Source organism: Theropithecus gelada, chromosome 17, assembly GCF_003255815.1.
Source record: "Theropithecus gelada isolate Dixy chromosome 17, Tgel_1.0, whole genome shotgun sequence".
Taxonomy (NCBI): Eukaryota; Metazoa; Chordata; class Mammalia; order Primates; family Cercopithecidae; genus Theropithecus; species Theropithecus gelada.
In genome coordinates this window covers 39,438,096-39,463,543 of record NC_037685.1, presented here as the reverse complement: position 1 = coordinate 39,463,543, position 25,448 = coordinate 39,438,096, and the positions used below count along the sequence as shown (strand labels likewise).

Sequence of the window (25,448 nt, the reverse complement as noted above, 5' to 3'; positions counted from 1 at the left end):
ACCAAGAAGTGGAATAGCTAGGTCATGTGGTAATCTAATATTTTAAGAATCTGTCAAATTATTTCCAAATTCATATCACTGTAGTCACAAATTCCCATGAGGAACATGTAACGGTTCCCATTTTTCCACATCTTCACCAACTATTTATTGTGTATTTGATTGTAGCCATCCTTGTGGGTGTGAAGTGGTATTTCATTGTGGTTATGACTTACATTTTCCTATCAACTAATGATACAGAGCACCTTTTATGGGCTTATTGGTCATTTCTATATCTTTTTTGAAAAATTTTTAATTCATGTCCTTTGCCCATCTTTTAATTGGATCATTTGTTCTATTATTAAGTTGTAAGAATTCCCTATACTAGACAAAGGACACTATTAAATATATATGATTTGCAAATATTATCTCCCATTTTGAGGGATGTCTTTTCACTTTCTTCATCATGTCCTTTAAAGCACAAGTTTTAAATTCTGAAGTCCAATTTATCTAATTTTTCTTTTGTTGCCTGTACTTTTGACATCTTATGTAAGAAATCATTACCTGACCAAACGGAACAAAGATTAACTCCTATGTTTTCCTCTAAGAATTTTGTTGTATGAGCGCTTACATTTAGGTCTATGATTCTTAAAGTTCATTTTTATGTATGGTGTGAGGAAGGAGACCAACTTCATTCTTTTACATGTGCATATCCAATTGCCCAAGCAGAATTTACTGAAAAGATTAATCTTAACTCATTGAATTTTCTTCCTACCCTTATTGAACTCAAATGACTGTAAGTATAACAATTTATTTCTGGAGTCTCGATTCTATTCCATTGATCAACATGTCTATCCTTATACCAGTACCACTTTGTCTTGATTACTGTAGCTCTGTAGTGTTTTGAAATCGGGAAGTAGGAGCCTCTGAACTTTATTCCTCTTTTACAATGCAAAGGCATTTTCATATGAATTTTGGAATCAGATGTCTATTTTTCCAAAAATAATGCAGCTGGGATTTTAGTAAGGATTGCGCTGAATCTGTAGATCAGTTTGGTGATCAATATTAGGTCTTCTGATTCAAAACATAGGGTGTGTTTCATTTAGGTCATCTTTATTTGAACAACATTTTATAGTTTTCAGTGTTCAAGTATTGCATTTCTTTTTAAAAAATTTATATTTAAGTATTGTATACTTTTTGGTGCTATATAGAGTTGTTTTGTTCATTTAATTTTTGCCTTGTACAACACCACTGTATAAAAACAAAAATTGATATTTGCATATCATTCTCGTATCCTATATCCTTCCAGGACTCATTAGTTCTAAGAGATTTGTTTGTGAATTCCTCAAGATTTTCTACATATAAGATCATGTCATCTGCAAAAAGAGATAAGTTGACTTCTCTCCAATCTAGATGCCCTTATTTTCAGGTGTGGGTTTATTATAGATGCTCCTCATCAGTCTGAGGAAGTTGCCTTCTATTCCGAGTAGGCTGAGTGTTTTTCATAATTAAAAGCTGTTGGATTTTGTCAGATTTTTTTTTTTTTTTGCATTTGAGATAATCCTGTGGTTTTTGTCTCTTATTCTATTAATATGATGTATCGCATTGATTGACTTTTGTATGTTAAACCAGTCTTGCATCCCCTATGAGAAACCTCATTTGGTTATGATGTATATCACTGTATATGTTCTTGGATTCAGTTTGCCACTATTTGGTTGGGTATTTTTGCATTAATACTTATGAAGGATATCCGCCTTTAGTTTTCGTCTTGCAATGACGTTATCTGGTTTTGGAATCATGATAATATTGGTCTTGTAAATTGGGATTTTGGAAGAGCGTGTGAGGATTAGTATTAAGTAATTTTCCTTTAACTGTTTTAACCAGTGAAGTCATCTGGTCCTGAGTTCTTTCTAAGAAGTTTTGCAATGATTAGTTAAATCTCTTTACTTATGATAAGTCTATTCGGATTTCCTACTTTCTCTTGAGAAAGTGTTGGCAGTCAGTATCTTTCTATGAATTTCTCCATTTTATCTAAGTTATCTTGTTTATTGGCAAACAATTGTTCATAGTATTCCCTTATGATCATTTGAATTTCTGTAAGGTCAGTAGGCATACCCCCTATTATTCCTGATTTTACAATTTGACTTTTCTTTTTCTTTTGGTCAGCCTATCTGTAGGTTTGTCATGTCTGTGATCTTTCCAACAAACACATTTTGCTTTTACTGATTTCCTCTATTGTTTTCTAGTATCTATTTCATTTATTTCTACTCCAGGTTTCAGTATTTTATTCCCTCTGCTTTTGTTTGCTCTATTTTTCCATGTTTCCTAAAATGGAAAATAAGGTAATTGATCCTTTCTTTCCTTCTCTCCCTTCCTTTCTCCCTCCCTTCCTTCCTTTCCTTCTTTCCTTCTTTCCATCCTTCCTTCCCTCCCTCCCTCCCTCCTCCCCCTGCTCACGCTCTCTCTCTCTCTTTCTTTCTTTGTTGAGACAAGGTCTTACTCTGTCAGCCAGGCTGGAGTGCAGTGGCATGATCTCGGCTCACTGCTACAGCCCTGACTTCCTGGGCTCAACCAATCCTCCCCTCAGCCTTCTGAGTAGCCAGGATTACAGGTGTGTGCCACCACACCCAGCGATATTATTATTATTATTATTATTATTATTATTATTATTATTATGTGTAGAGACGGGGTCTCAAACTTCTGGGCTAAAGTGATCCTCCAGTCTCAATCTCCTAAAGAATTGGGATTACAGGCGTGAGCCACCAAACCCACACCCAGGTTTATTTCTTCTTTCATTTCGAGATAGGGTCTCACTCTGCCACCCAGGCTGGAGTACAGCAGTACGATCTTGGCTCACTGCAACTTCTGCCTCCCGGGTTCAAGCAATCCCCCAACCTCAGCCTCCCAAGTAGCAGGGACTACAGGCACGTGCCACCATACTCAGCAAATTCTTGTATTTTTTGTAGAGATGGGGTTTCACCATGTTGCCTAGGCTGGTCTCGAACTAGTGGGCTCAAACAATCTGCTCGCCTCAGCCTCCCAAAGAGCTAGGATTACAAATGTGAGCCACTGTGCCTGGCCTCTTCTGTTTTTAATACATGTGCTTACAGCTCTCAATTTCCCTCTAAGCACTGCTTTATGTGCAGCCCACACGTTTTTAGATGTGTTGTTTATATTAACCACAAAATATTTTCTAGTTTCCTCTGTAAATTTTTAAATCTATTGGTTATTTGGTAGTACACTGCTTAATTCCACATATGTATGAACTTCTCACATTTTCCTTGTTGTTTTCTAATTTCATTTAATTTGTCAGAAAACATACTTTTTATGATTTCAATTCTAGTAAATTTATTGAGGCCTATTTTATGGCCTAGTAAATGGTATGCTATGGTATGGTAAATATGGTTTAGCCTGGAGAATGTTACACAGGCACTTGAGACAGGTATATTCTGCTGTCATTGGAGAGATTATTCTAGAGATTTCTGTTAGGTCTATTTGGTCTATGGGGCGGTCCAACACTTTTACTTCCTTGCTGATATTCTGTCTAGTTGTTCTACCCATTTTTCAAAGTGACGTATTGCGGAATTGTCTATTTCTCTCTTTGTGTCAGTTTTGCTTCACATTTTTGGGAACTATGTTATTAGGTAGGTATATGTATATACTTGTTATGGCTTTCTAATGGACTGACTCTTTTATCATTATAAAATATCCCTGTCTCTAGCAATAATTTTGTCTTGAACAATATTTTGTCTTGGCAGCTCATGCCTATAATCCCAGCTACTTGGAAGGCTGAGGCGGAAGGATCACTTGAGTCCAGCCATTTGAGGTCAGGAGTTCAAGACCAGCTGGGCAATAAAGGAAAAACCTACCTCTAAAAATACTTTTTAAAATTAGCTGGGCGTGGTGGGGTACACCTGTAGTCCTAGTCACTTGGGAGGCTAAGGCAGAAGAATCACATGAGCTCAGGAAATAGAAGCAGCAATGAGCTATAATCACACCATTGCATTCTAGCTTGAGTGACAGAGCAAGACCTTGTCTCTTGAAGAAAAAAAAAATACAAAAAAGTCTGGGTGTGTTGGCTCATGCCTAAAATCCCAGGACTTCAGGAGGCTGAGGTGGGAGGATTACTTGAGCCCAGGAGTTCAAAACTAGCCCGGGTAACATAGCAAGACCTCATCTCTATTAAAAAAAAAAATTGCCAAATGTTAGGGCATGCCCTGTAGTCCCAGCTACTCAGGAGGCTGAGGCAGGAGAATCACCTGAGCCCAGGAGTTTGAGCTTGCAGTGACCTATGATGCCACTGCACTCCAGCCTGGGTGACAGAGCAAGACTCCGTCTCAAAAAATAAAAAGAAGGCTATTTTGTCTGATATCAGCATTATTGATAATAAAATGGTGATAATAATATTACAAATACAATGTCTGTCTGATACTTTTTTCCATCCTTTTACAACTGACCTATTTATGCCTTTGACTCTAAAGTGTGTCTCCTGTAAAGCATATGGTTTGATCATATTTTTAAATCTATTCTGTCAGTATCTGCTCTTGACAAGCTTAAGCCATTTGCATTTAATATAATCAATTATCCGTCAGGTAGGATTTACATCTACCATTTTGCTTTTCACTTTCTATATGTCATATCTTTTTTCTCCCTCTATTCCTTTATTATTGCCTTATTTTAAATCAACGTTTTCTATTGTCTCATTTTAATTCCCTTGATTTTTCTTTTACTAATATTACCACTTTTTAAAGTTATTTTTCTTAGTGGTTACCCTGGGCATTACAATTATCACCTTACCTTTAAACAATATCATTTGGGTTGATGCTAACTTAATTGGAATAGTATATAGAAAATGACATCCAACATAGCTTCATTTGTTCCACCCTCCTTTGTCTTCTAATTGTCATACAAATTACCCTGTGTACATGGTGTGCCCAACACCACAATAATTTACAATTATTACATTACGCAGTCACCTTTTAAATCAGAAAAGGAAAAAAAACTTACAAAGTAAATAACACATTTATTTTATGTTTACCAATGTAGTTCTCTTAACCAGTGCTTTTTTTTTTTTTTTTTGGTGGAGACAGAGTCTTGCTCTATCACCCAGGTTGGAGTGTGCAGTGGCATGATCTCGGCTCACTGCAACCTCTACCTCCTGGGTTTAAGCGATTCTCATGCCTCAGCCTCCCAAGTAGCTGGGATTACAGGCATGTACCACCATGCCTGGCTAATTTTTTTTTGTGTTTGTTTTTTTAGTAGAGATGAGGTTTCACCATGTTTGCCAGGCTGGTCTCTAACTCCTTACCTCAGGTGATCCACCCACCTTGGCATCCCAAAGGGCTGGGATAACAGGCGTGAGCCACCATGCCCAGCCTACCAGTGCTCTTAATAACTTCATGTGTATTTAAGTTACTGTTCAGTATCCTTTCATTCCAGTCTTAAGAACTTCCTTTTGTATTTATTGTAGTGCAGGTCTTACAAATTCTCTCAGGTTTTGTTTACCTGGGAATGTTATCATGTCATTTGAAAGGGCAGTTTTGTTACCCATAAGATTTTTGGTTGGCATTTTTCCCTGAGCACTTTATGTATAAAATCCCTTTCTCTTCTAGCTTTCATGGTATCTGATGAAAAGTGAGCTCCTAGTCTTGTGGAGGATCCTTTTACGTGATGAATCATTTTACTCTTGCTGTTTCCAAGATTCTTTTTGGTTTTTGACAGTTTGACTATGATATGTGTAGGTGTGGATCTCTTTGAGTTCATTCTACTTGGAGTTTATGAAGCTTCTTGAATGAGCAGGAAATTTAAGGCATTTTTGACCATGATTTCTTTAGATATTGTTTTTGTTTCTTTCTCCTTTTCTTCTGGGACTCCCAGTACATGTATGTTAGTACACTGATTGTGCACCATAAATCTCTGAGGCTCTTGGGGTTTGTTGTTGTTGTTGTTTTTCCATTTTTCTTTCTGTTCTTCACACTGGATGATCTTAATCGACTTATCTTCAAATCTGCAGATTGTTTCTTCTGCTAGCTCAAATCTACTGTTGAGTCCATCTAATGTACTTTTTCACTTTAGGTATTGTACTTCTCATCTCAAAAATTTTTATTTCCTATTTTATCATTTCTCTCTATTGATATTGGGTTTAGTGAAACATCATTGCCATACTGTCCTTTATTTCTTCATTCCTCATTTCCTTTAGTTCTTGAATGTATTTACAACAGGTTTTTTAAGGTTGCTGTGTGGTAAGTCCAAAATTTAGGCTCTCTCCTGGACATTTCTATTGGCTTATTTTTATCCTGTGAATGAGCCACACTTTCATGTTCCATTACACGTCTTATAACTCTTTGTTGAAAACTGACATCTTAGATAAAATTATGTGGAAAATCTGGAAATGAGATTCCTTCCCCTTCCTCAGGACAACAATCTGGACTTTTCCCCTTTGATATTCTTCAGAATAGTTAACTATCTGCTCCATGTCTATCTATCCCATTTGATGTTACAGTTCCTAAAGGTCAAAGACTGTTTCATTATTATTGTAAGCACATGGTTTTATTATTATTATTATATTATTATTATTATTATTATTATTGAGACAGAGTCTTGATCTGTCACTCAGGCTGGAGTGCAGTGGCACGATCTCGGCTCACAGCAAGCTCCGCCTCCTGGGTTCATGCCATTCTCCTGCCTCAGCTTCCCGATTAGCTAGGACTACAGGCACCCACCACCATGTCTGGCTAATTTTTTTGTATTTTTAGTAGAGACAGGGTTTCACCGTGTTAGCTAGGATGGTCTCGATCTCTTGACCTCGTAACCCGCCCGCCTCGGCCTCCCAAAGTGCTAGGATTACAGGTGTGAGCCACCACGCCCAGCCAGCACATGCATCTTATCACATGGAGTACTATTTGTTATTTTTGGAATGATCTGATAACTTTAACTCTGAAGGTAAAAGCTTATCATCATTAAAATATATATTGAGAAACTTACTGAAAGAAGGTGATGTTTGTGGATGATCAGAACACTGGTCATCTAGACTAATGTTATCTACATTCAGGGCCACTAGTTGCATATGAATACTCAACATTTCTGAATAGTCTGATACACTGTAAGAAACCAGAATTTCCAAAGAAAACAAAAATCAAGAATAAGATAATAAACACACATTTATTGTAAAAAAGAACTTATTAAAAGATGGTTTAAAAGAAAAGAACAGGTAGCTTAAATCAGTGTTTACCCTGTAGATTAATGTGAAAGCTTTGTTGACTGTATAATGGAATATAAGAACATTGAAACAGCTAGTATACTGACAATACCCCTGAAAACAACAATGCTTTCAAACAACATGGTTTGCTAGTCTGTGCTCTACCTTGTCTTGCACATTTCTTAGTATTTTCCAAATATCACAGGATTTATTCACAGAACAAATTTCATTGAACATATTATTGGGGATAAGGCTGAAAAGATGACTAGGTAGCTCCATAAAAGGAAACTGAGGTCTATCCAATTCAAGCCAAATAATCACTATCTAAACATATGCATTTTTATCTTCAATAATCTATTATTATTAAATTATTTATTTTAAGGAAAAGGTAGTTCTAAAGTAAACTGATGAAGAGATGTTAAAGCACATAATGCCCACACTGGTCTCCTAGAAAAGATGCCTAATCTCCCTCTAGTACATCTCATTACTTCACCCATTGCCACATGCATAAATCATTATGGTCTTCATATATACAAATATAGAAAAAAGCATTATACTGAAAAATCAAGTAACCAAATCTTCATATATACGAACAGAGAAAAAAGCATTATACTGAAAAATCAAGTAATGGGTTCAAAAGATATATTTTCCCATTTTCACCAAATCTATATTCCTCTTTTAAGTTTCATACTTATCTCACTGACAATCTCTAAACGACTTTTAAATCCTTTTTTGGAACAAGGCTGAACACAAATATTATAATATATACAAATATTCCTCCATTACCTACAGAAAATTGCCTTACACAGATCAGCTAACTTGGGTTTTTAATAATAATCTTTGTATTATGTAAATTAATCTTTTGACATTTTATTATATATGCACTGATGGTGCTGATTTAGTTTCAATTCAAAAATCAAGGATTTCATTATCCTATAAAACATATCCAGAGTTCAAAGTATTTAAAGGGGGTTAAACAAAATGCAAACATTTAATGCAACATTAAGCATGTGAAATAAAAACTTGATTGCCTAAAGAAAGCATGCTATGCTGTTACCCTGGTGACAGGTTAAAAAAGGGACTGTAAGCTGAATAGCTGTATGATATGAAATTAAAATGTTTCACATTGAACAATCCAAAATGAATTGGGAAAGGTTAGAGTAGAGGAGAGAGAAATCAATTCTCCAATGGCAATGGTGAATGGGAAAGAAGTATGAATAGGATTTGCCAGTGGGGTGCAACAGCTGCCAAATATCCTGCAGCCAAAGAATTACAATAATACTGATGAAGTGTGCAAGAGCTTCTGGAATCATTGCAGGGAACAGAGAAATTCTCTGGCAATAATCAGGCTATTCTGTCTTCCACTCAGCTCATACAGTAGGATCAAAATAAAAATATTTTACAATATAATAGTTAGCAAAAATATGTAAATATGCTTTCTTATCCACCGAGTATCTTGTACTTAATCTCACATAGATTTCTAAACCGTCTTAAACACAGTCATATTAAGTAACTGAAAAGATCGTAACAGACATAGTAAAAAGTTAGGCAAGCCTAAATGATAATGATTGAGTTAATGTTTTATCTCATCTTATTGCTTTTAGGGGATTTATTTGCTCAAATGAAAGTAGATATTTCCAAAGACAAAGAGTATATACATACGTTTGTAAATATATACTTAAAGTGCTATTTTTTTTATTGTATAGTCAGGTATCACATCACCTTCATTGTCACAGTGAAGTGGCTTATCTGAGAGTATGAAACGAGTTATGATAAGTTGTTTTATTTTCATTGATGTATAAATGTGTTATAATTTCACATGTTCTTTTAATTCAGAAGACATTTTAGCAAAAGAGCCAATATGCACCCGTTCAACAATACTTGCTTTTCCTTGGGAACTATTTTCACATGGTTACTTTTTTCTGTGTTTCTCTCCCCACCCATCTTTTAGTGGTTAAGATCACATTTCAAAAACCTTAAACTTTTATCATCTAATTGAAAAATTTAATAACAGGTGAATAAATTCTGTATCTGAAACCAGGAAAGGCCAAGAAAAATAAACATAATTGTCTCTGCTAGGCAGAAATCACTAAAAAATCGATTCTCCATTTTATCAGGAAGCCAGATGAGGAAAGATAATACAATACAAATGCAGACACAATGACTGCACATACAGAGAACCCAAGTGAAAATAATTTCCCGTTACGTTACTGTGGCTCAAAGAGTTAAACTGACACCAGGCTGTGTAGCCAGTCACAATACTTGATATGTGCTACTAAGCCTGAGCACAAAGTACACTGATTCCATGCAGCCAAAGTCATCCTCCACAAAAATGAGTGCTTTATTTTAACTTTTCAGGCTGAAGTATTTCCATCAATATTATAGGCCATAGTGAAGTCGTTTCTTTTTCTGAGTCTTTAACCCCCACTCAAATACCAAGAGAGAAATTATGAGGATAAAGTAGAAACCAGAAAGTGGCCAGGCACGGTGGCTCATGTCTGTAATCCCAGCACTTTGGGAGGCCAAAGCAGGTGGATGACCTGAGGTCAGGATTTTGAGACCAGCCTGGTCAACATGGCAAAACCCGGTCTCTACTAAAAATACAAAAACTAGCCAGCTGTGGTGGTGCGTGCCTGTAATCCCAGCTACCTGGGAGGCTGAGGCAGGAGAACTGCTTGAGCCCAGGGGACAGAGGCTGTACTGAGCCAAGATCACGCCACTGCACGCCAGCCTGGATGACAGAGCAAGATTGTCTCGGAAAAAAAAAAGAAAGAAAGAAAAGAAAAGAAAGGAAAAGAAAAAAGAAATCAGAAAGTAAAACCTGTGACTTCATGCAATTCAAATAGCATCAGAGCTGAAAAAGGCTTCAGTAATCATCCAATTCAACACTGACATTTTTCAGAAGAGAAAACTGAGTTAAAAGCTGAATCACTGTGTACAAGGGCCTGTGGAACCTGGAAACATGGCAGTGGGGCTGGGTCCAGATCCTGACTCCTGACACTTCGCTTAGCGCTTGTCCCATCCACTGCACCATGCCAACTGCTCTAACAATTCAGTGCCATATGAGGGAGCCAAAAGAACCAAAGGTGACTCTAATTTTCCCAACCTGAATCACTGGAAAGAGGAAATGCCATAAAGGCCATACAGAATTCAGTGTATGCATTTTCAGTATTTAAGGGATGCGGAGTACACATCTCACCCTGCAACATCAGTGACCACTAGTATAACATGACCTAATGTAAATTCATTCTCTGGATTTGTCGGTTCTATCAGAGAAAGATTTTCCATCATATGTTAAATTATTAAAAGATATTAACATTGTATAGTCTTTGAAAACCACTTTTTCAAAGAATATTTAACATGGGAAACTGATGACAGCGTAATAATGCATTTTTTTAAAAAGACATCCTTTTAAAAGAATGGCCCATTTTCTGGTAAAATCAAAATAAAACTAGACTATGTGTATATACAAAAAAAGGTCAGTCCTCGAAAGGGATGCTGGGATTTATAATCTCCAGTTTCTCCCTCCCATTCTTTCTAGAACCCCCACCAATCCGAAGTTAAGCCCCACTTTCCATGTGCCTCCCCAAAAACTGCTCTAGTCAGGTCTCCTGTGACGTCCACATTGTTCAAAGGTCAATGGTCATTCTCCATCCCATCTGACACACTGCAGTTGAACACTCCTTTCTCCCTGCCGCCCTTTCTTCATTTGGCTCCCTGAACTCCACGCAGGCCTAGTTTTCCACTTATCTCCTTCTCAAGTCTCCTTTGTTGAATCCTCCTCATCTTTCCAGCTTTCTCATATTGAAGAGTCTCAGGGCTCAGGCCTAGGACCCTACCCTCTCTGGCATCAGCTTCCCCTTTTACTCCCTTACAGTCAACTGCAACACTGCAGCCAGGAAGATCTTGTGAATACACATGTTGCTCACACTCTTCATTGCTCAAAACCTTGCAATGGCTCCCCACTTCACTCAAAGTTAAGGGCAGGAATCCTTGACGGTAGCCCATCTGACACAACTCCATTTCCTACTATTCGACAGCTTGCTTACTCCTCTCCAGCTGCATTCAGCAGACTAACATACTGAGCCTCATCCTTCATATCTTCTGAACCCCTTAATTCTATATGAGATGAAAACTGGATCGGTTTCAATCAGGGTTTCTGTTATCCATACCCAAACATCCCCAGTGACTCAGGAGGTAATATAACTGCCACTCTAGAAACAAGAGAAAAGTTACTATAATGGGGCACGCCTATAGTCCCAGCTACTCAGAAGGCTGAGGTGGGAGGAATGCTTAAGCCCAGGAGGTCAGGGCTGCAATCAGCTATGTTCATACCTGGGCAACATAGTAAGACTCTGTCTCTAATTAAAAAAAAAAAAAAAAAAAAAAAAAGCAGGGATATGCAAGTCAATAAATGGAACTGATTCCACTGGTTACCCATACGAAAAAATAAAATCAGATCTCAATCTCCTATCATCACACATAATAAATTTGAAATATGAAATACCAGTGTAATAAAGGAAACTTCTAAAAGACCAGAAATAAAAATATAAGTAAATATTTTACAAAATCTTAGGTAGAAAATATTGCTTTTTAAGCATAAAAGCAAAATAAAAACCCACAAAGAAATACATTTATTAAATAACATTAAAAACAAACTTTAATGGTGTCCTATTTACTGGAATATAACATAAAACATCTCATTATTTACTTCACGGAAGAAAACCAGACCCCGATTTTTTCTTTCTTGTCATATATATGTATAGCTATTGTATAAAGAAGTAAAAAATACGGCGTCTTATTCTTGATGGTTTCCTTTCGGTTTATTCATAATACATTTACTTAGTTGTGTACTACAATATATTATAGATTCTTTTTTATTTCTTTATAACAATGAGGTAAAGAATCTGGGTGTTGCAATGTAATTATACAATAGGGCGCGGTGGCTCCAGCCTGTAATTCCAGCACTTTGGGAGGCCAAGACGGGTGGATCACGAGGTCAGGAGATCGAGACCATCCTGGCTAACACGGTGAAACCCCGTCTGTACTAAAAAAATACAAAAAACTAGGCGGGCGCCTGTAGTCCCAGCTACTCCGGAGGCTGAGGCAGCCTAAACCTGGGAGGCGGAGCTTGCGGTGAGCTGAGATCCGGCCACTGCCCTCCAACCCGGGCAACAGAGCGAGACTCTGCCTCAAAAAAAAAAAAAAAAAATTATACAATAACAATGATTCTCATTTGAAAAAGACAGAATATAGATTACTCTCATTTTATAGGTAAGCTTAAAGTAAAATACATACCTAAGCTCACATTACTAATAAGTGGTAGAGTTATGACTAAAATCTAGACTTATAACTTTAAATTCTAGTTTTGCTACCATATCACAAAATGTACAAAATGTATTTACATGTTTATATATATTATATGGTTTGGTTCCATGTCCCCACCCAAATCTCAGGTTGAATTGTAAGTCCCAGTGTTGGGGGAGGAAACCGGTGGGAAGTGATTGGATAATGGGGGCAGATTTCCCGCTTGCTGTTCTCGTGATAGTGAGTGAGTTCTCACAAAAAGATTTAGTTGTTTGAAAGTAGGCAGCACCTCCCCCTTTGTGCTCTCTCTCTCCTGCCACCCATGTGAAGATGTGCCTGCTTTTCCTTCACCTTCTGCCATGACTGTAAGTTTCCTGAGGCCTCCCCAGCCATGTGGGACCATAAGTCAATTAAACCTCTTTTCTTTATAAACTACCCAGTCTCAGGTATGCCTTTATAGGTATGTAAGAATGGACTAATACAACATACCTATTTACATAGATGCAGCCGTGCATGTTCATGTGTGCAAGCATACCCACGTGAATGAAGAAGGCAGCAGGGAGAGGGAGAGAGAATATATATAACTTGCGTGTATTTCTGTCTTGCCAACCTTGGAATTATAAACAAATACTAATTTGCGGGGGAGTGGACTAGAATGTTTTATAAACACAGCAACTTTCCAAATCACAAAGAAGAACCCCACATCATAATGTCCACATAAGTGAATTCCAAGTGGATTAAAGACATCAACACTGCAGATCTTTTTCTAATTGTTTGCTTAAAAATAAGGATTCTGAACATATCCTCCATAACCTCTATGGAAGGGCAAAATGGGTGAAGGAAGAAAGAAGAAAACAAAAACAGGTCAACAAAATGTAATGAATTTACTATATATCTCCAATAAAAGATGATTTTATAAGACTCACAGGGTCAACATTTCTTTTCAAACATCTTAAAATATATTTAACATATGAAAAGAGATAACACTGTCCACACCCACCTCAGCAGGGCTCAGTCCTGAGAACTGGCCTCTAAAAGGGAGTCAGGGCTTACTCTGAGGCATGCCCCCTGCCTGATTCTTAAAACCCGCAAAGTAACAGGAATGCGAAGCAGCCCTCTACTAGAGAAAGACAATTTAGTCACCAGACATTCTACTATCGAGAAAGTTGGCTGGTTCAGCCCTAGAAATGGTGATCATTACAATGATAAAGCAAGAAACTCAGCAGAAAGATAGTAACTAGGAAGTTAGGAAGGCTGAATGATAGAGCAGAAGCAAGGATAAAGGACCATCTGTCCAGCTACAAAAACCTGACAAAAGAAAGGAATGGATGAAGAAATAACACTGGAGAAAGGAGGAAGTAAAGAAATTGAGAGAGGGCAAAACAGTATCTTCACTACTGTCTGAGATGCCTGGGATGACGGGCAGTACTCGAGCCGGGGTAAGTTATCCTGATTCTCAAGAAAGCTGAATCCAGATCGAAGAACAACATCTGGATCTAAGGAAAACAGACATTTTGAGCAAAAATAAAGATCACTAAAATGAGTAAAACGTTACCTTTACTATTTTTTCTTCCAATCATTACCAGTTAGTGAAACAAATTATTATATCAAACTACAATTTCAACAAAATCATTTTAGCTTAAAAAAAGTGATTGTTTAATATAACTAGCTTTTAACGATTCATTTCTGTCAATATAAGTGTTTAAGAATAATTAAAAAGAAACCTTCATGGTAAGTCAGTAAAAAATTGAGTTCATCAAATTTATTTTATATTCATCCCCCCAAAAATTGCTATTATTTCTGACATTAACTTTTCTTTTATTCTAAAATGTACCACTATCGTTTTACTATCCAAACACTAGGGGTATGTATTATTAATGTGTTTTTCCAAGTCATAAATGATGAAAGAGTGAAGCCCATAGAGAAATTGGAAAAATAAGATCAGCAGCCAAAACAAGCAACACAAAGGAAGGGCTGTGGGCTACTGGTTTGGAAGGAAAAACATTTCACGAACACACCCATGACAAAGCAATACAGAGCCACACCTGGAGGGTGACTCTTAGACTCCATTCCCAAGCCGATTGTGAAAACATGACTCTAAAGCCAAAATGCGAAGGTTCAAACACCCTACATCAGCTTTCATGATGTAGGTGTCAGGGACCTCCTCAGAAAGCAAGCCAGAAACACAGCTTCACTTAGCTAAACAAGATTACGCTTTGTGAAGAAGCACAGTATATTTGCTAAATGTTACAGCTCTCCGCTGTTATAGGTTGTAGCAATTTTACAATAAACTGATAATACTATATAAGTGATAGTACCTTTTTTTCAACAGAAAATAAACTCACCAAAAATGAACAATTTCTGCTGTATAGGAAATAAATGTGCAATTATCTGGATAAGTGAACTTGCAGTCTACAGTTCATAAATACATATTTTGTTTCTAATTTATAAAAGACAATGAGTTCAAAAATACGATACTTAAATTTTTTAATGTAGCAATTATCACATTTACAATTTTAGCTAGAAATTAGCAGAAGACTATAAAGTAAGATTGCTTCTTAACCTCTACTTTATAAAGCAATTGCCCTAAATATTTCAACAATCTCTAAGGAATGTTAGTGTTTGAACTATCTAAAACACTATAAATCATAATATAAAGTATTCTGTGTTTCCCAGAACCATTCATTGGAATATTAATTTTTCAAAGAGCTTTTAGGAAAAAGGTTTTCACAAGAAAAAAAGAGTTTAGGTAACAGTCCAACTATATCCTGCTCTTAAAGAGTTTAAGAATGCATTTTAGTATATAGGAATACCTTGGAGACACTGTGAGATCAGTTCCACTGCAATGAAGCAAATATTTCAATAAAGCAAGTCACATAATTTTGTTAGTTTTCCAATGTGTATAAAAGTTATGTTTACACTGTATTGTAGTCTATGAAGCAGGCAATAGCTCTCAAAACCAATGTACAAACTTTAATTAAAAAGTACTGTAGGCTGGGCATGGTGGCTCACACTTGTAAACCCAGCAGTTTGGATGGTCAAGGCAGGCAGATCACAAGGTCAGGAGATCGAGACCATCCTGGCTAACACGGTGAAACCCCGTCTCTACTAAAAATACAAAAAAATTAGCCAGGTGTGGTGGCACGTGCCTGTAGTCCCAGCTACTTGGGAGGCTGAGGCAGGAGAATTGCTTGAACCCAGGAGGTGGAGGTTGCAGTGAGCTGAGATGACGCCACTGCACTCCAGCCTGGGCGACAGAGCGACACTCTGTCTCAAAAAAAATAAAAATAAAAAAAAAGTACTTTATTACTAAAAAATGCTAACCATCATCTAAGCCTTTAATGAGTCATAATCTTTTTGCTGGTAGAGGGTGGTGCTGACTGATCAGGCTGATGGATGCTGAAGGCTGGGGAGGCTGCAGCAGTTTCTTAAAATAAGACAACAATAAAGTTTGCCAAACCAATTGATTCTTCCTCTCATGAAAAGTTTCCCTGTAGCATGTTATGCTGTTGATACCATTTTTCCCACAGTAGAACTTCTTTCAAAATTAGAGTCAATCCTCTAAGCTGCTTTAGCAACTAAGTTAATGTAATATTCTAAAATCCTTTTCAACTATGTTCACAGCATCTTCACCAGAAGTAGAGTCCATCTTAAAAACTTTGCTTTTTAAGCAAAATTTCTTCGCTCATCCATTAGAAGCAACTCTCATCCATTCAAGTTCTACCATGAGATTGCAGCAAGTCAGCCACATCTTCAGATTCTACTTCTAGTTTTCTTGCTACTTCCACCCCATCTGTAGGTATTTCCTTCAATGACCTCCTGAACACCTCAAAGCCAGTTCTTCCAAACTCCTGTTAATGTTGATCTTATATTTTGCCCATTGAAGCACAAGTGTTCTTAAGGGGATCTAGAATGGTGAATTCTTCCCAGAAAGTTTTCAATTTGCTTTGTCCAGATCCATCAAAGGAATCACTATTTACGGCAGCTATCGCCTTGTGAAATGTATTTCTTAAATAATAAGACTTGAAAATCAAAATGACTCCCTGATCCATGAGCTACAGAATGAACACTGTGTTAGCAGGCATGAAAACATTAATCTCCTTGTGCCTCTCCATCAGAGCTCTTGGGTGACTAGGTGCACTGTCAATGAGCAGCAATCATTTGAAAAAAATATTTTTTGTTTTGAGAGTAGGTCTCAACAGTGGGGTCAAAATAATCAGTAAATAATGCTGTAAGCGTACATTTTGTCATCCAGGCTTTGTTATTCCATTTCTAGAGCACAAGGAGAGCAGATTTAGTATAAATATTTAAGACCCTAGGGATTATGGAATGGTAAATGTGCACTGGCTTCTACTTCAAGTCATCAGTTGCATCAGCCCCTACCATCAGTCCTTTGAAGCTCTAAGCCAGGAAGTGACTTTTCCTCTCTAGCTATGAAAGTCCTAGATGGCATCTTCTTTCAATAGAAGGCTGTCTTATCTATGTTGAAAATCTGCTGTTTAGTGTAGCCACCTTCATCGATGATCCTAGTGAGATCTTCTAGATAAATTACTGCAGCTTCTACATCAGCACTTGCAGCTTCCCCTCCACTTTTATGTTATGGAGACAGCTTCTTTCCTTAAATTTCATGAACCAAGCTCTGACAGCTTTAAGCTTTTCTTCTGCAGCTTCCTCACCTCTCTCAGCCTTCACAGAATTGAAGAGAGTTAGGGCCTTGCTCTAGATTAGGCTTTCACTTAAGTTAATTTTGTGGCTGATTTGATCTTCTGTCCAGACCTATAAAACTTTCCCCATATCAGCAATAAGGCTGTTTCACTTTCTTATCATTTATGTGTTCACTGGAATAGCACTTTTAATTTCCTTCAAGAACGTTTCCTTTGCATTCGTAACTTTGCTAACCATTTGGCACAAGAGGCCTAGCCTGCCTCGGCTTTCAACATGCCTTCTTCACTAAGCTTAATCATTTCTACTTTTCGATTTAAAGTGAAAGATGTGCTACTTATTTCTTTCACTTGAACACTTAAAAGGCCACTGCTTTGTTATTAATTAGCCTAACTTCAATATTACTGTATCTCAGGGAATAGGGAGACCCAAGGAGAGTGAGAGACACTGGGAATGGCTGGGTCAGTGAATCAGAACACACACATTTGTCAATTAAGTTCACCATCTTACATGTGCATGGTTTGTGGCACCCCAAAACAATTACAATTGGAACATCAAAGATCACTAATCCCAGATCACCAAAACAGATATGATAATAATGATGAAGTCTGAAATGTTATGAGAATTACCAAAATGTGACAAAGAGACAGTGAATACATGCTGTTGGAAAAACAGCACAAAAAGACTTGCTTAATGCAGGGTTGCCATAAACCTTCAATCTGTAAAAAATGCAATATCTGAGAAGTGCAATAAAGCAAAGGACAATGAAATGAGGTGTGCCTGTATGACAGTCTCTAAGAGGTTTCCAACTTAACAAGGGATTTTCCATGTTTATTTAAACACAGAAACATTTTCTTAAGTAATGCATTTTAATACCTCCCCCAAACTAGTGCTCTGTGGAGTACACTTTAAGGAATATAGTTGAAGTCTAAAACTGTGTGCATTTGATTATTACGAAAAAAATCATTGAATTAATGAGTACAAAAGCATGCCCGAAGCCATTTCCTAATGGGCTCAAAGGGGCATATATATTATTATTAAAGAAGAAACAGTCAAAGGGATAGGGATATATCATATTGCTAAGTCCTTAGGAGCTACAATTATGGTTGTCAAGGATCTCAAACTCAACTCCCTAAATGGAACTTCTCATATTTTCCTTTCAAAGCTGCTCTTGAACTTTTGTTATTACCACCATCCACCAAGTCTTCCACGTCAGTAACCTGACTCTTTAATATTTGTTTCTACTCAAGTTTCAAATACAATTTATTTTTACATGTATCTTCCATCATCTTAACTTCTCATAAGACTCCCCACCTCTTTCAAGCCCTTTGTTGGTACCTACATTTGCAGTTTTTTTAAGTTGCATTAAGATATAATTTACATGTATAACATCTATACATTTTACTTTTTATTTTATTACTTGGAGACAGGGTCTCACTCTGTTACCTGGGCTGGAGTACAGTGGCGTGATCTCAGCTCACTGCAACCTATGCCTCCCAGGCTCAAGCAATTCTCTTGCCTCAGCCTCCCGAGTAGCTGGGACTACAGGCATGCACCACCACGCCTGGCTAATTTTTGTATTTTCAGTACAGACAGGGTTTCACCATGTTGGCCAGGTTGGTCTCGAACTCCTGGTCTCATGTGATCAGCCCGCCTTGACCTCCCAAAGTTGAGACTACAGGTGTGAGCCACTGCACCTGGCCAATAACATCTATACATTTTAATTGTACATTTATATTACAATCTCTGATGAGATTGTAATACATTTATATCACTTCTCGGCCTTTTGGCTAAGATCAAGTGAGATTATAATACATTTACATAGTTGTACATCCATCACCACAATCCAGTTTTAGAACAATAAAACTCACGTGCAGTCAATCTTGCTCCCATACCCAGACCACCACTGATCTTTCTTTTGTTCTTTATACTTTTTGCCTTTCCTAGAAATTTCAATAAATGAAGTCATACATTACATAGTCTTCTTTATCTAGTTTCTATCTCTTCACATGTTATTTCTGAGATTTACACACATTAGTGAATGTAGCTGTTTATTCTTCGTTACTGCTGAATAAGCTCATGGTATGGATATGCCACTTTTTATTTATCCATTCACCTTGATGCATATTATTCTAGTGGGTGTGTAGTGATACAGATATGTGATTTTGTTTCTCCACTGACTGATGATGCTGAGCATTTTTTCATGAACTTACGTGCCATTCATTTATCTTCTCTTATAAAAAGTCTATGTCAAACCTACTGCCCGTTTTTTATTAGATTGTTTAGCTTATTTTTGTTTGTTTGTTTGAGACGGAGTCACGCTTTTGTCGCCCAGGCTGGAGTGCAGTGGCACGTTCTTGGCTCACTGCAACCTCCGTCTCCTGGGTTCAAGCTATTCTCCTGCCTCAGCCTCCCTAGTAGCTGGGATTACAGGCCCCTGCCACCATGCCTGGCTAATTTTTGTACTTATAGTAGAGACGAGGTTTCGCCTAGCTCAGGTCTGTAATTCCAGCACTTTGGGAGGCCAAGGCTGGCAAACTGGATCGCATGAGCCCAGGAGTTTGAGACTAGCCCAGACAACATGGTGAAACCTCATCTTTACAAAAAACACAGAAATCAGCCAGGCATGGTGGCATGTGACACTGAGGCAAGAGGATCACTGTAGCCCAGAAATTCAAGGCTGCAGTGAGTTATGACTGTGCCACTGCACTTCAGCCTGGGCAACAAAAGCAAGACTTCATCTCTCTAAAAAAAAAAAAAAAAAAGAAGAAAAGAAAAGAAAAAAAATAGTTTACCAAACTTTCTAGTAGAAAACAATTTGAAGAAATTGCACTGCAGGTAGCACCACAAGCAAAAGGAGGCAGGGAGTGCACTGGAAGAGACGATGTACAGATAGAAGATAGAGTCGTCTGAGTTACACTCAAGTATCCTTTTGTTAAAACTGTACAGGTAAGGCTGGGTGCAGTGGCTCATGCCTATAATCCCAGCACTTTGGGAGGCCCAGGTCGGTGGACCACCTGAGGTCAAGAGTTCAAGACCAGCCTGGCCAACATGGTAAAACCCCATCTCTACTAAAAATACAAAAAAAAATTAGCCAGATGTGGTGGCGTATGCCTGTAGTCCCAACTACTCGGGAGGCTGAGGCAGGAGAATCGCTTGAACCCAGGAGATGAAGGCTGCAGTGAGCCGAGATCGCACCACTGCACTCCAGCCTGGGCAACAGAGCAAGACTCTGTTTCAAAAAACAAAAACAAAAACTGTACAGGTAAGAAGTGTGTATGTGTGTTTGTACATTTTACCTTAAAAAATTAACAAATGGTGAAAGTGTGGAGTGGGTAGAGGTAAAGATGAAACAAGGAAGGTAGATTTTTTACAGTTGTTGAAGCTAGATAATGAGTGCATGGGTGTTTAATATACTGCTGTTTATCTTGCACAAGTAATTCTAACCATATTCCCAGGATGACTCTAATTATGCAAAGTATAAATGCTACATGTATGTATATAAAAATACATATATACACACACATACATACATATATATATACTTTGAAGGGATTCTATCAAAACATTAAAAGTAATTATTGAATAATTATGGGATGACAGGTAATTTTTATTCTCCATCTTTTTAAGCCCTTTTCAGATTCTCCCACACAGTAAGGCAGCACTCTCTGAAAATAACTTGCATACATTTCTTAAAAATCAAACCAGTCATATTTAGCTACACTCAGAACTTCTGAAATAATCAAGGTCCAAATAACATCTGAAGGTAATTAGGATATGAATACTGCATTTATCAAAAGAATAATAAGAAATATGAAATTCAGGTTTTAAAACAAAAGCAACATTCTCTCCTACACACACATCCATCCAGACAAACGCTGTCCAACAGAACTTGATGGTGGAAAGGCTCTCTGAGTTGAACAGCTGCTGCTAAGCACGTGTGGCTATGGAACAGCTGAAATGTAGCCACATTTCAGGTGACTTTGAAAAGGGTTCTTCCATTCACTTTAATCTTTATTGCCATACATGGCTAGTGCCTCCCATACTAGACAGCACAACTATAGGGAGAAAAAACAACCAAACAACAAGCACTGGGGTGTGCGGACACTGGGGGAGCAAGACCATTCAAATAAGACAACAAAATCCTGCTCGCGGGAAGTTTATATTGGGAAAGAAGTTTAATTTGGGAAAGAAGATATTAAACAGATGTACAAGCATATTCATGGTTCTATTGACGATTTTCCTCCTCCATTCAGTCATTCAGTCGTTTACTGATATTCTATATCCCCTCATCTCTCCCTGGTAGCTACCAAATCATAACTTTTACAAAGATGCACTGTAAGCTTCCTATTCTTTCTAGGTAAAGAAAGTAAGTGAAGAGTACCAACTACACTGAGAATTTTGGATTAAAACCGCATTAGCCACTAAGATACAGCCTAAATCCAATTTAGTTTCTCCTCTGCCTAATTCTTCAGGGGTAATTTCAGTTTCTGATTTGTGCTTTTCAAAGCTAGTTGGTCACCTTCCATCTTTTTTTTTCTTTTTTTTAATCTTTGTTCTTCCTCTTGTGAAAAAGTAAAAAGGAAAAGAAATTGAAGTAACAATTTATCAACAGCATGATTCCTTTAAAGGGATTGCTCCAGCAAGTAAACACACATTCATAATAAATAATCCTCTCTCTAGAAGCACCAATGACATTGAGGTTTTCTTTCTATTTATCCGGATATAAAGCATGTTCCCCTTTTACCTGGGTCACTAGGAAGCTAAAAGGCACACGTGCGCCTCACAAATGACTAACTCAACCTGGTGTTAATTCCTTCTTGTGTCTTCACTAGTTTCTGATATATATTTTTTTAACTGCCGAGATTCATTCCTACTTTTAATATACTTCTCCAAACGTTTTTCAAGATACATAAATAAAACAGAAATCATAAACACAAACTACTCGAACGGATTTCCCATCGGATTTCAGAATACCTTTTTAGGTCCAAATTAAAAGGGCCAAGATCCTTTTATCCTTTCTGAACTTAAAAAACTTGTTTAAACAAAATGTAAGCAATATCATATCTATACAGTGTGACTTTATTATACTTCTCCAAAGACCCATAAGATCTCTAGAACTGAGATCAGCCACATCTTTTATTAGTTATTTCCTATGTAGACTGGATTATCAATATAGTTCTGCTCATTTATTCTGTTTTAAATGATTACCATACCTTGAATTTTCTTGAAAATGTTGTGCTCTTAACTGGAAAGCCACAAACAATGACGATGCTATTGCCAATAACTGGTTCTTCTCGCTCTTGGTTAGCATGTGCCCTGAGGGAAATCAATCAACCAATCAATCAATCAATCATATATGTTAACATCTGTGCTTCTCTCCTATAGAATTACTAGTCATTCAAACAAGTATTTTATAGGGCATCTATTATGCAGCTCGGATTGTACTAGGCACTGGGGTGTGTGGACGTTGAGGGAACAATACCATTCAAATAAGACAACAAAATCCTGCCCACGGGAAGTTTATATTGGGAAAGAAGTTTAATTTGGGAAAGAAGATATTAAACAGATGCACAGAACAAAAACAATTAAAAAAAAAAAAAATCCACACAGAGATCTCCAGGAAAAGCATAAGCTCCTCACATCTGCTTCTCTCTGTACCTTCCCAGCCCAGCTTCCCTGCTGAGGAAAGTGAGGATAGCGTGCAAGAAGCCCCAGTCCCTGGAGAAAAGGAGAACGGCTGGTCAAGGACACAGACAAGGCAATGCTTTCTAGTGCGAAGATCCAAAGAATATCACGCCGTGATTCTTCTGCCTCTCTGCATGAATCCCAATCAACCAACCAATCTCTCTCCTCCTCTCACTCATACTATCTTCCTACCACTACACAGCTGGACCTGGAACAGTCGGCAGGCCGCGAAGGCCTGGGGTGAGTGACTGATTGAAGAATTTGCATAATTCTTCAAGAAGGTTGTGAGTCAAGGTCGGATTCTAATACTCCAGGGTCTATAGGCTAAAACGTCCCCTGACAGCTCTGTAACCTCATCACAAATCTAAAACTATTTATTTACCACAGTACGACATACAGATAGTAGAGTATTAAATAGGACAGTATGAGCAACTTGAATGCTGGCTCGTCAGCCATAAGGTGCTACTTTTACAGTCAACCCTCCATGGATTCAAGTAACTGCAGGTTGAACATATTTGAGGAAAAAAAAATGTATTGTTGTCTGTATTGAACATGTACAGGCTTTTTCTTCTTGTCATTTTTCCCAAAGCAATGCAGTGATTTGCGTAGCATTTACATTGTATAAGCATTATAAGTAATCTAGAGATGATTTAAAGTACAGGGAGGATATGTGTTAGGTTATATGTAAATACAACACCAGGGACTTGAGCTTCTGTGGATTTCTGTATCTGAAAGGGTCCTAGAACCAATCACCCACAGATACCAAGAAACAAATGTACGATTCAAAAAAAGAAAAAAAAAACTAGTTGCCTAAACTTATTTGGAAGAAATGAAGTAATTTAAACATTATGTCTAAAAATCACTCAAAATACAAATAAGACTAAAAACATTCAAAATTAAGATATAAACGCTTTCAATATCTACAGCACAATTTTCCACAGGGAAGTAATCTGTCTGCTCCCTGAAGGGCAAGGAGAGCACAGGTAAGCCACCCTCTTTGAGATAAACCTAGACATTACATAAAACATAATACAAATAAGGGATCTACCAACTGGTTCTGGGAATTCAATCCTAGATCCTCACGATGGCCTAATAAACCATACTCTTACGGGCATTGGAAAGTTCCTCATTCTCCCCAGACACCTAAGCAGTGATGAAAACATCCCATATGATTACATAATTACTCTATATGAGAAGTATTACAAAAATTTGGTCTCAGTCTTGTCAAAACACATAGTTGAGAAGAACAGTTCTCATAGCGTGACCTGCCAACAACTGGGAGTCCCCAGGAGTCCTTCCAAGGTCAAATGATTTTCATACAACTACTAAAACGTATTTGCTTTTTTAACTCCAGTTTTCTCAAGAGTATACCGCAGAGGTTCCCAGATCCAAGGGACACATATTGTGTGATGACATCACTGCTCTCATGTCAACACATAATAGATTTATTACTATTACTTTCAGAACAAATGAGTAAATATTTTCAAGTTCCTCAGTTTTAATTTATAATGTGGCAAATATCAATACATATAATCACAAAAGCTCTCTGGAGTATAAAAAGAACCAGTGCTTCTCAAACTTCACCAAACATCAGAATCACCTGGATTAAAGGTGCTGTGTGTGCTTCACCGGCGCACTGACTGGTAAAAGGTATGAGGGCAAGAGGTAATAATCTGCATTTCTAACAAGTTCCAGGGTGATGCTGATGCTACCAGTCAGCAGATTTCACTTTGAATACAACTGTTCTGGACTGATACTGATCGAACTGTGTAAAGAAACTGTTTAGTAGTTCATGAAGCCAGCTTAATGTGTCATGTACAGCAAGACAAATTATCAGAGCACTTTAAACACAGTATTTTACATGACAATGTTGTGTGTGTTTATATGCGTGTATACTATGGCCGGATGTAAAATGTATTTCTCATGGTGGTTCACAATCAAAGTCCTTTACAAGTCAGTTCTTTAGACACATATGCACAGTATATACCATCAGCAAGGGAAGAGGCAGTGCATTAGGGGAACCCATTCACTGCAAGATGCTCAATCAGTATTTCATCTAGTCTAACCAACTGTTAGTGCCCGGATCCAAGCAATATCAAGAGCGGTCTCCCAAATAAAATGGACCATCATTCATAACATCTCCCACACAAACTGATATGATGCACGTCAACTTCAAGCATTTTATTGCTATTCCACTTCAAAAGGGGGGTACTCGGTTCCAACAGGCTCTGTATAAGAAGTCTGATCATAACTGACCTATTCTTATAACGATTCTAGCATAATGCTACTCCTGATCACAGGCCAGAGTGGCCTCGATCTCTGCAAGCTCCCCTGCAGCCTGATACTAAGTAAGGCGTGTCTTCCCTGGCTCTGACCTTTAGCTCCTTTTGAATGGTCTCCCCTGTTTGCCCTCTGGGGGCGGTGGACCAGTTTGGTGTTGAGTCAGACACACCGACACTGCATTCTGGGCTAGTAAGCTAAGGCGAATGTACCTCATTCCCTTTTCTGAGTAGCTTCTAATCTGTAAACCCTGCCTGGCTGCCATGAGGGGAGCTGGGAATGCATGCTGCCTGTTAACCTGCTGGAATGTAAGTCCCATGAGGGCAGCTCCTTTTCC

General features: G+C 37.8%; 1 protein-coding gene across 12 annotated transcripts in view; it reads right to left on the bottom strand.

Moving 5' to 3' along the window:
* Window positions 1-25,448, bottom strand: part of PCCA (propionyl-CoA carboxylase subunit alpha) — a 436,358-nt gene that overhangs the window by 172,468 nt on the left and 238,442 nt on the right. For all 12 annotated transcript variants that reach the window (XM_025364068.1, XM_025364063.1, XM_025364064.1 and 9 more), the window contains one exon: window positions 22,360-22,462. In XM_025364068.1, the coding sequence (XP_025219853.1) occupies window positions 22,360-22,462 (103 nt within the window). The remainder of the gene's footprint in view (window positions 1-22,359; window positions 22,463-25,448) is intronic.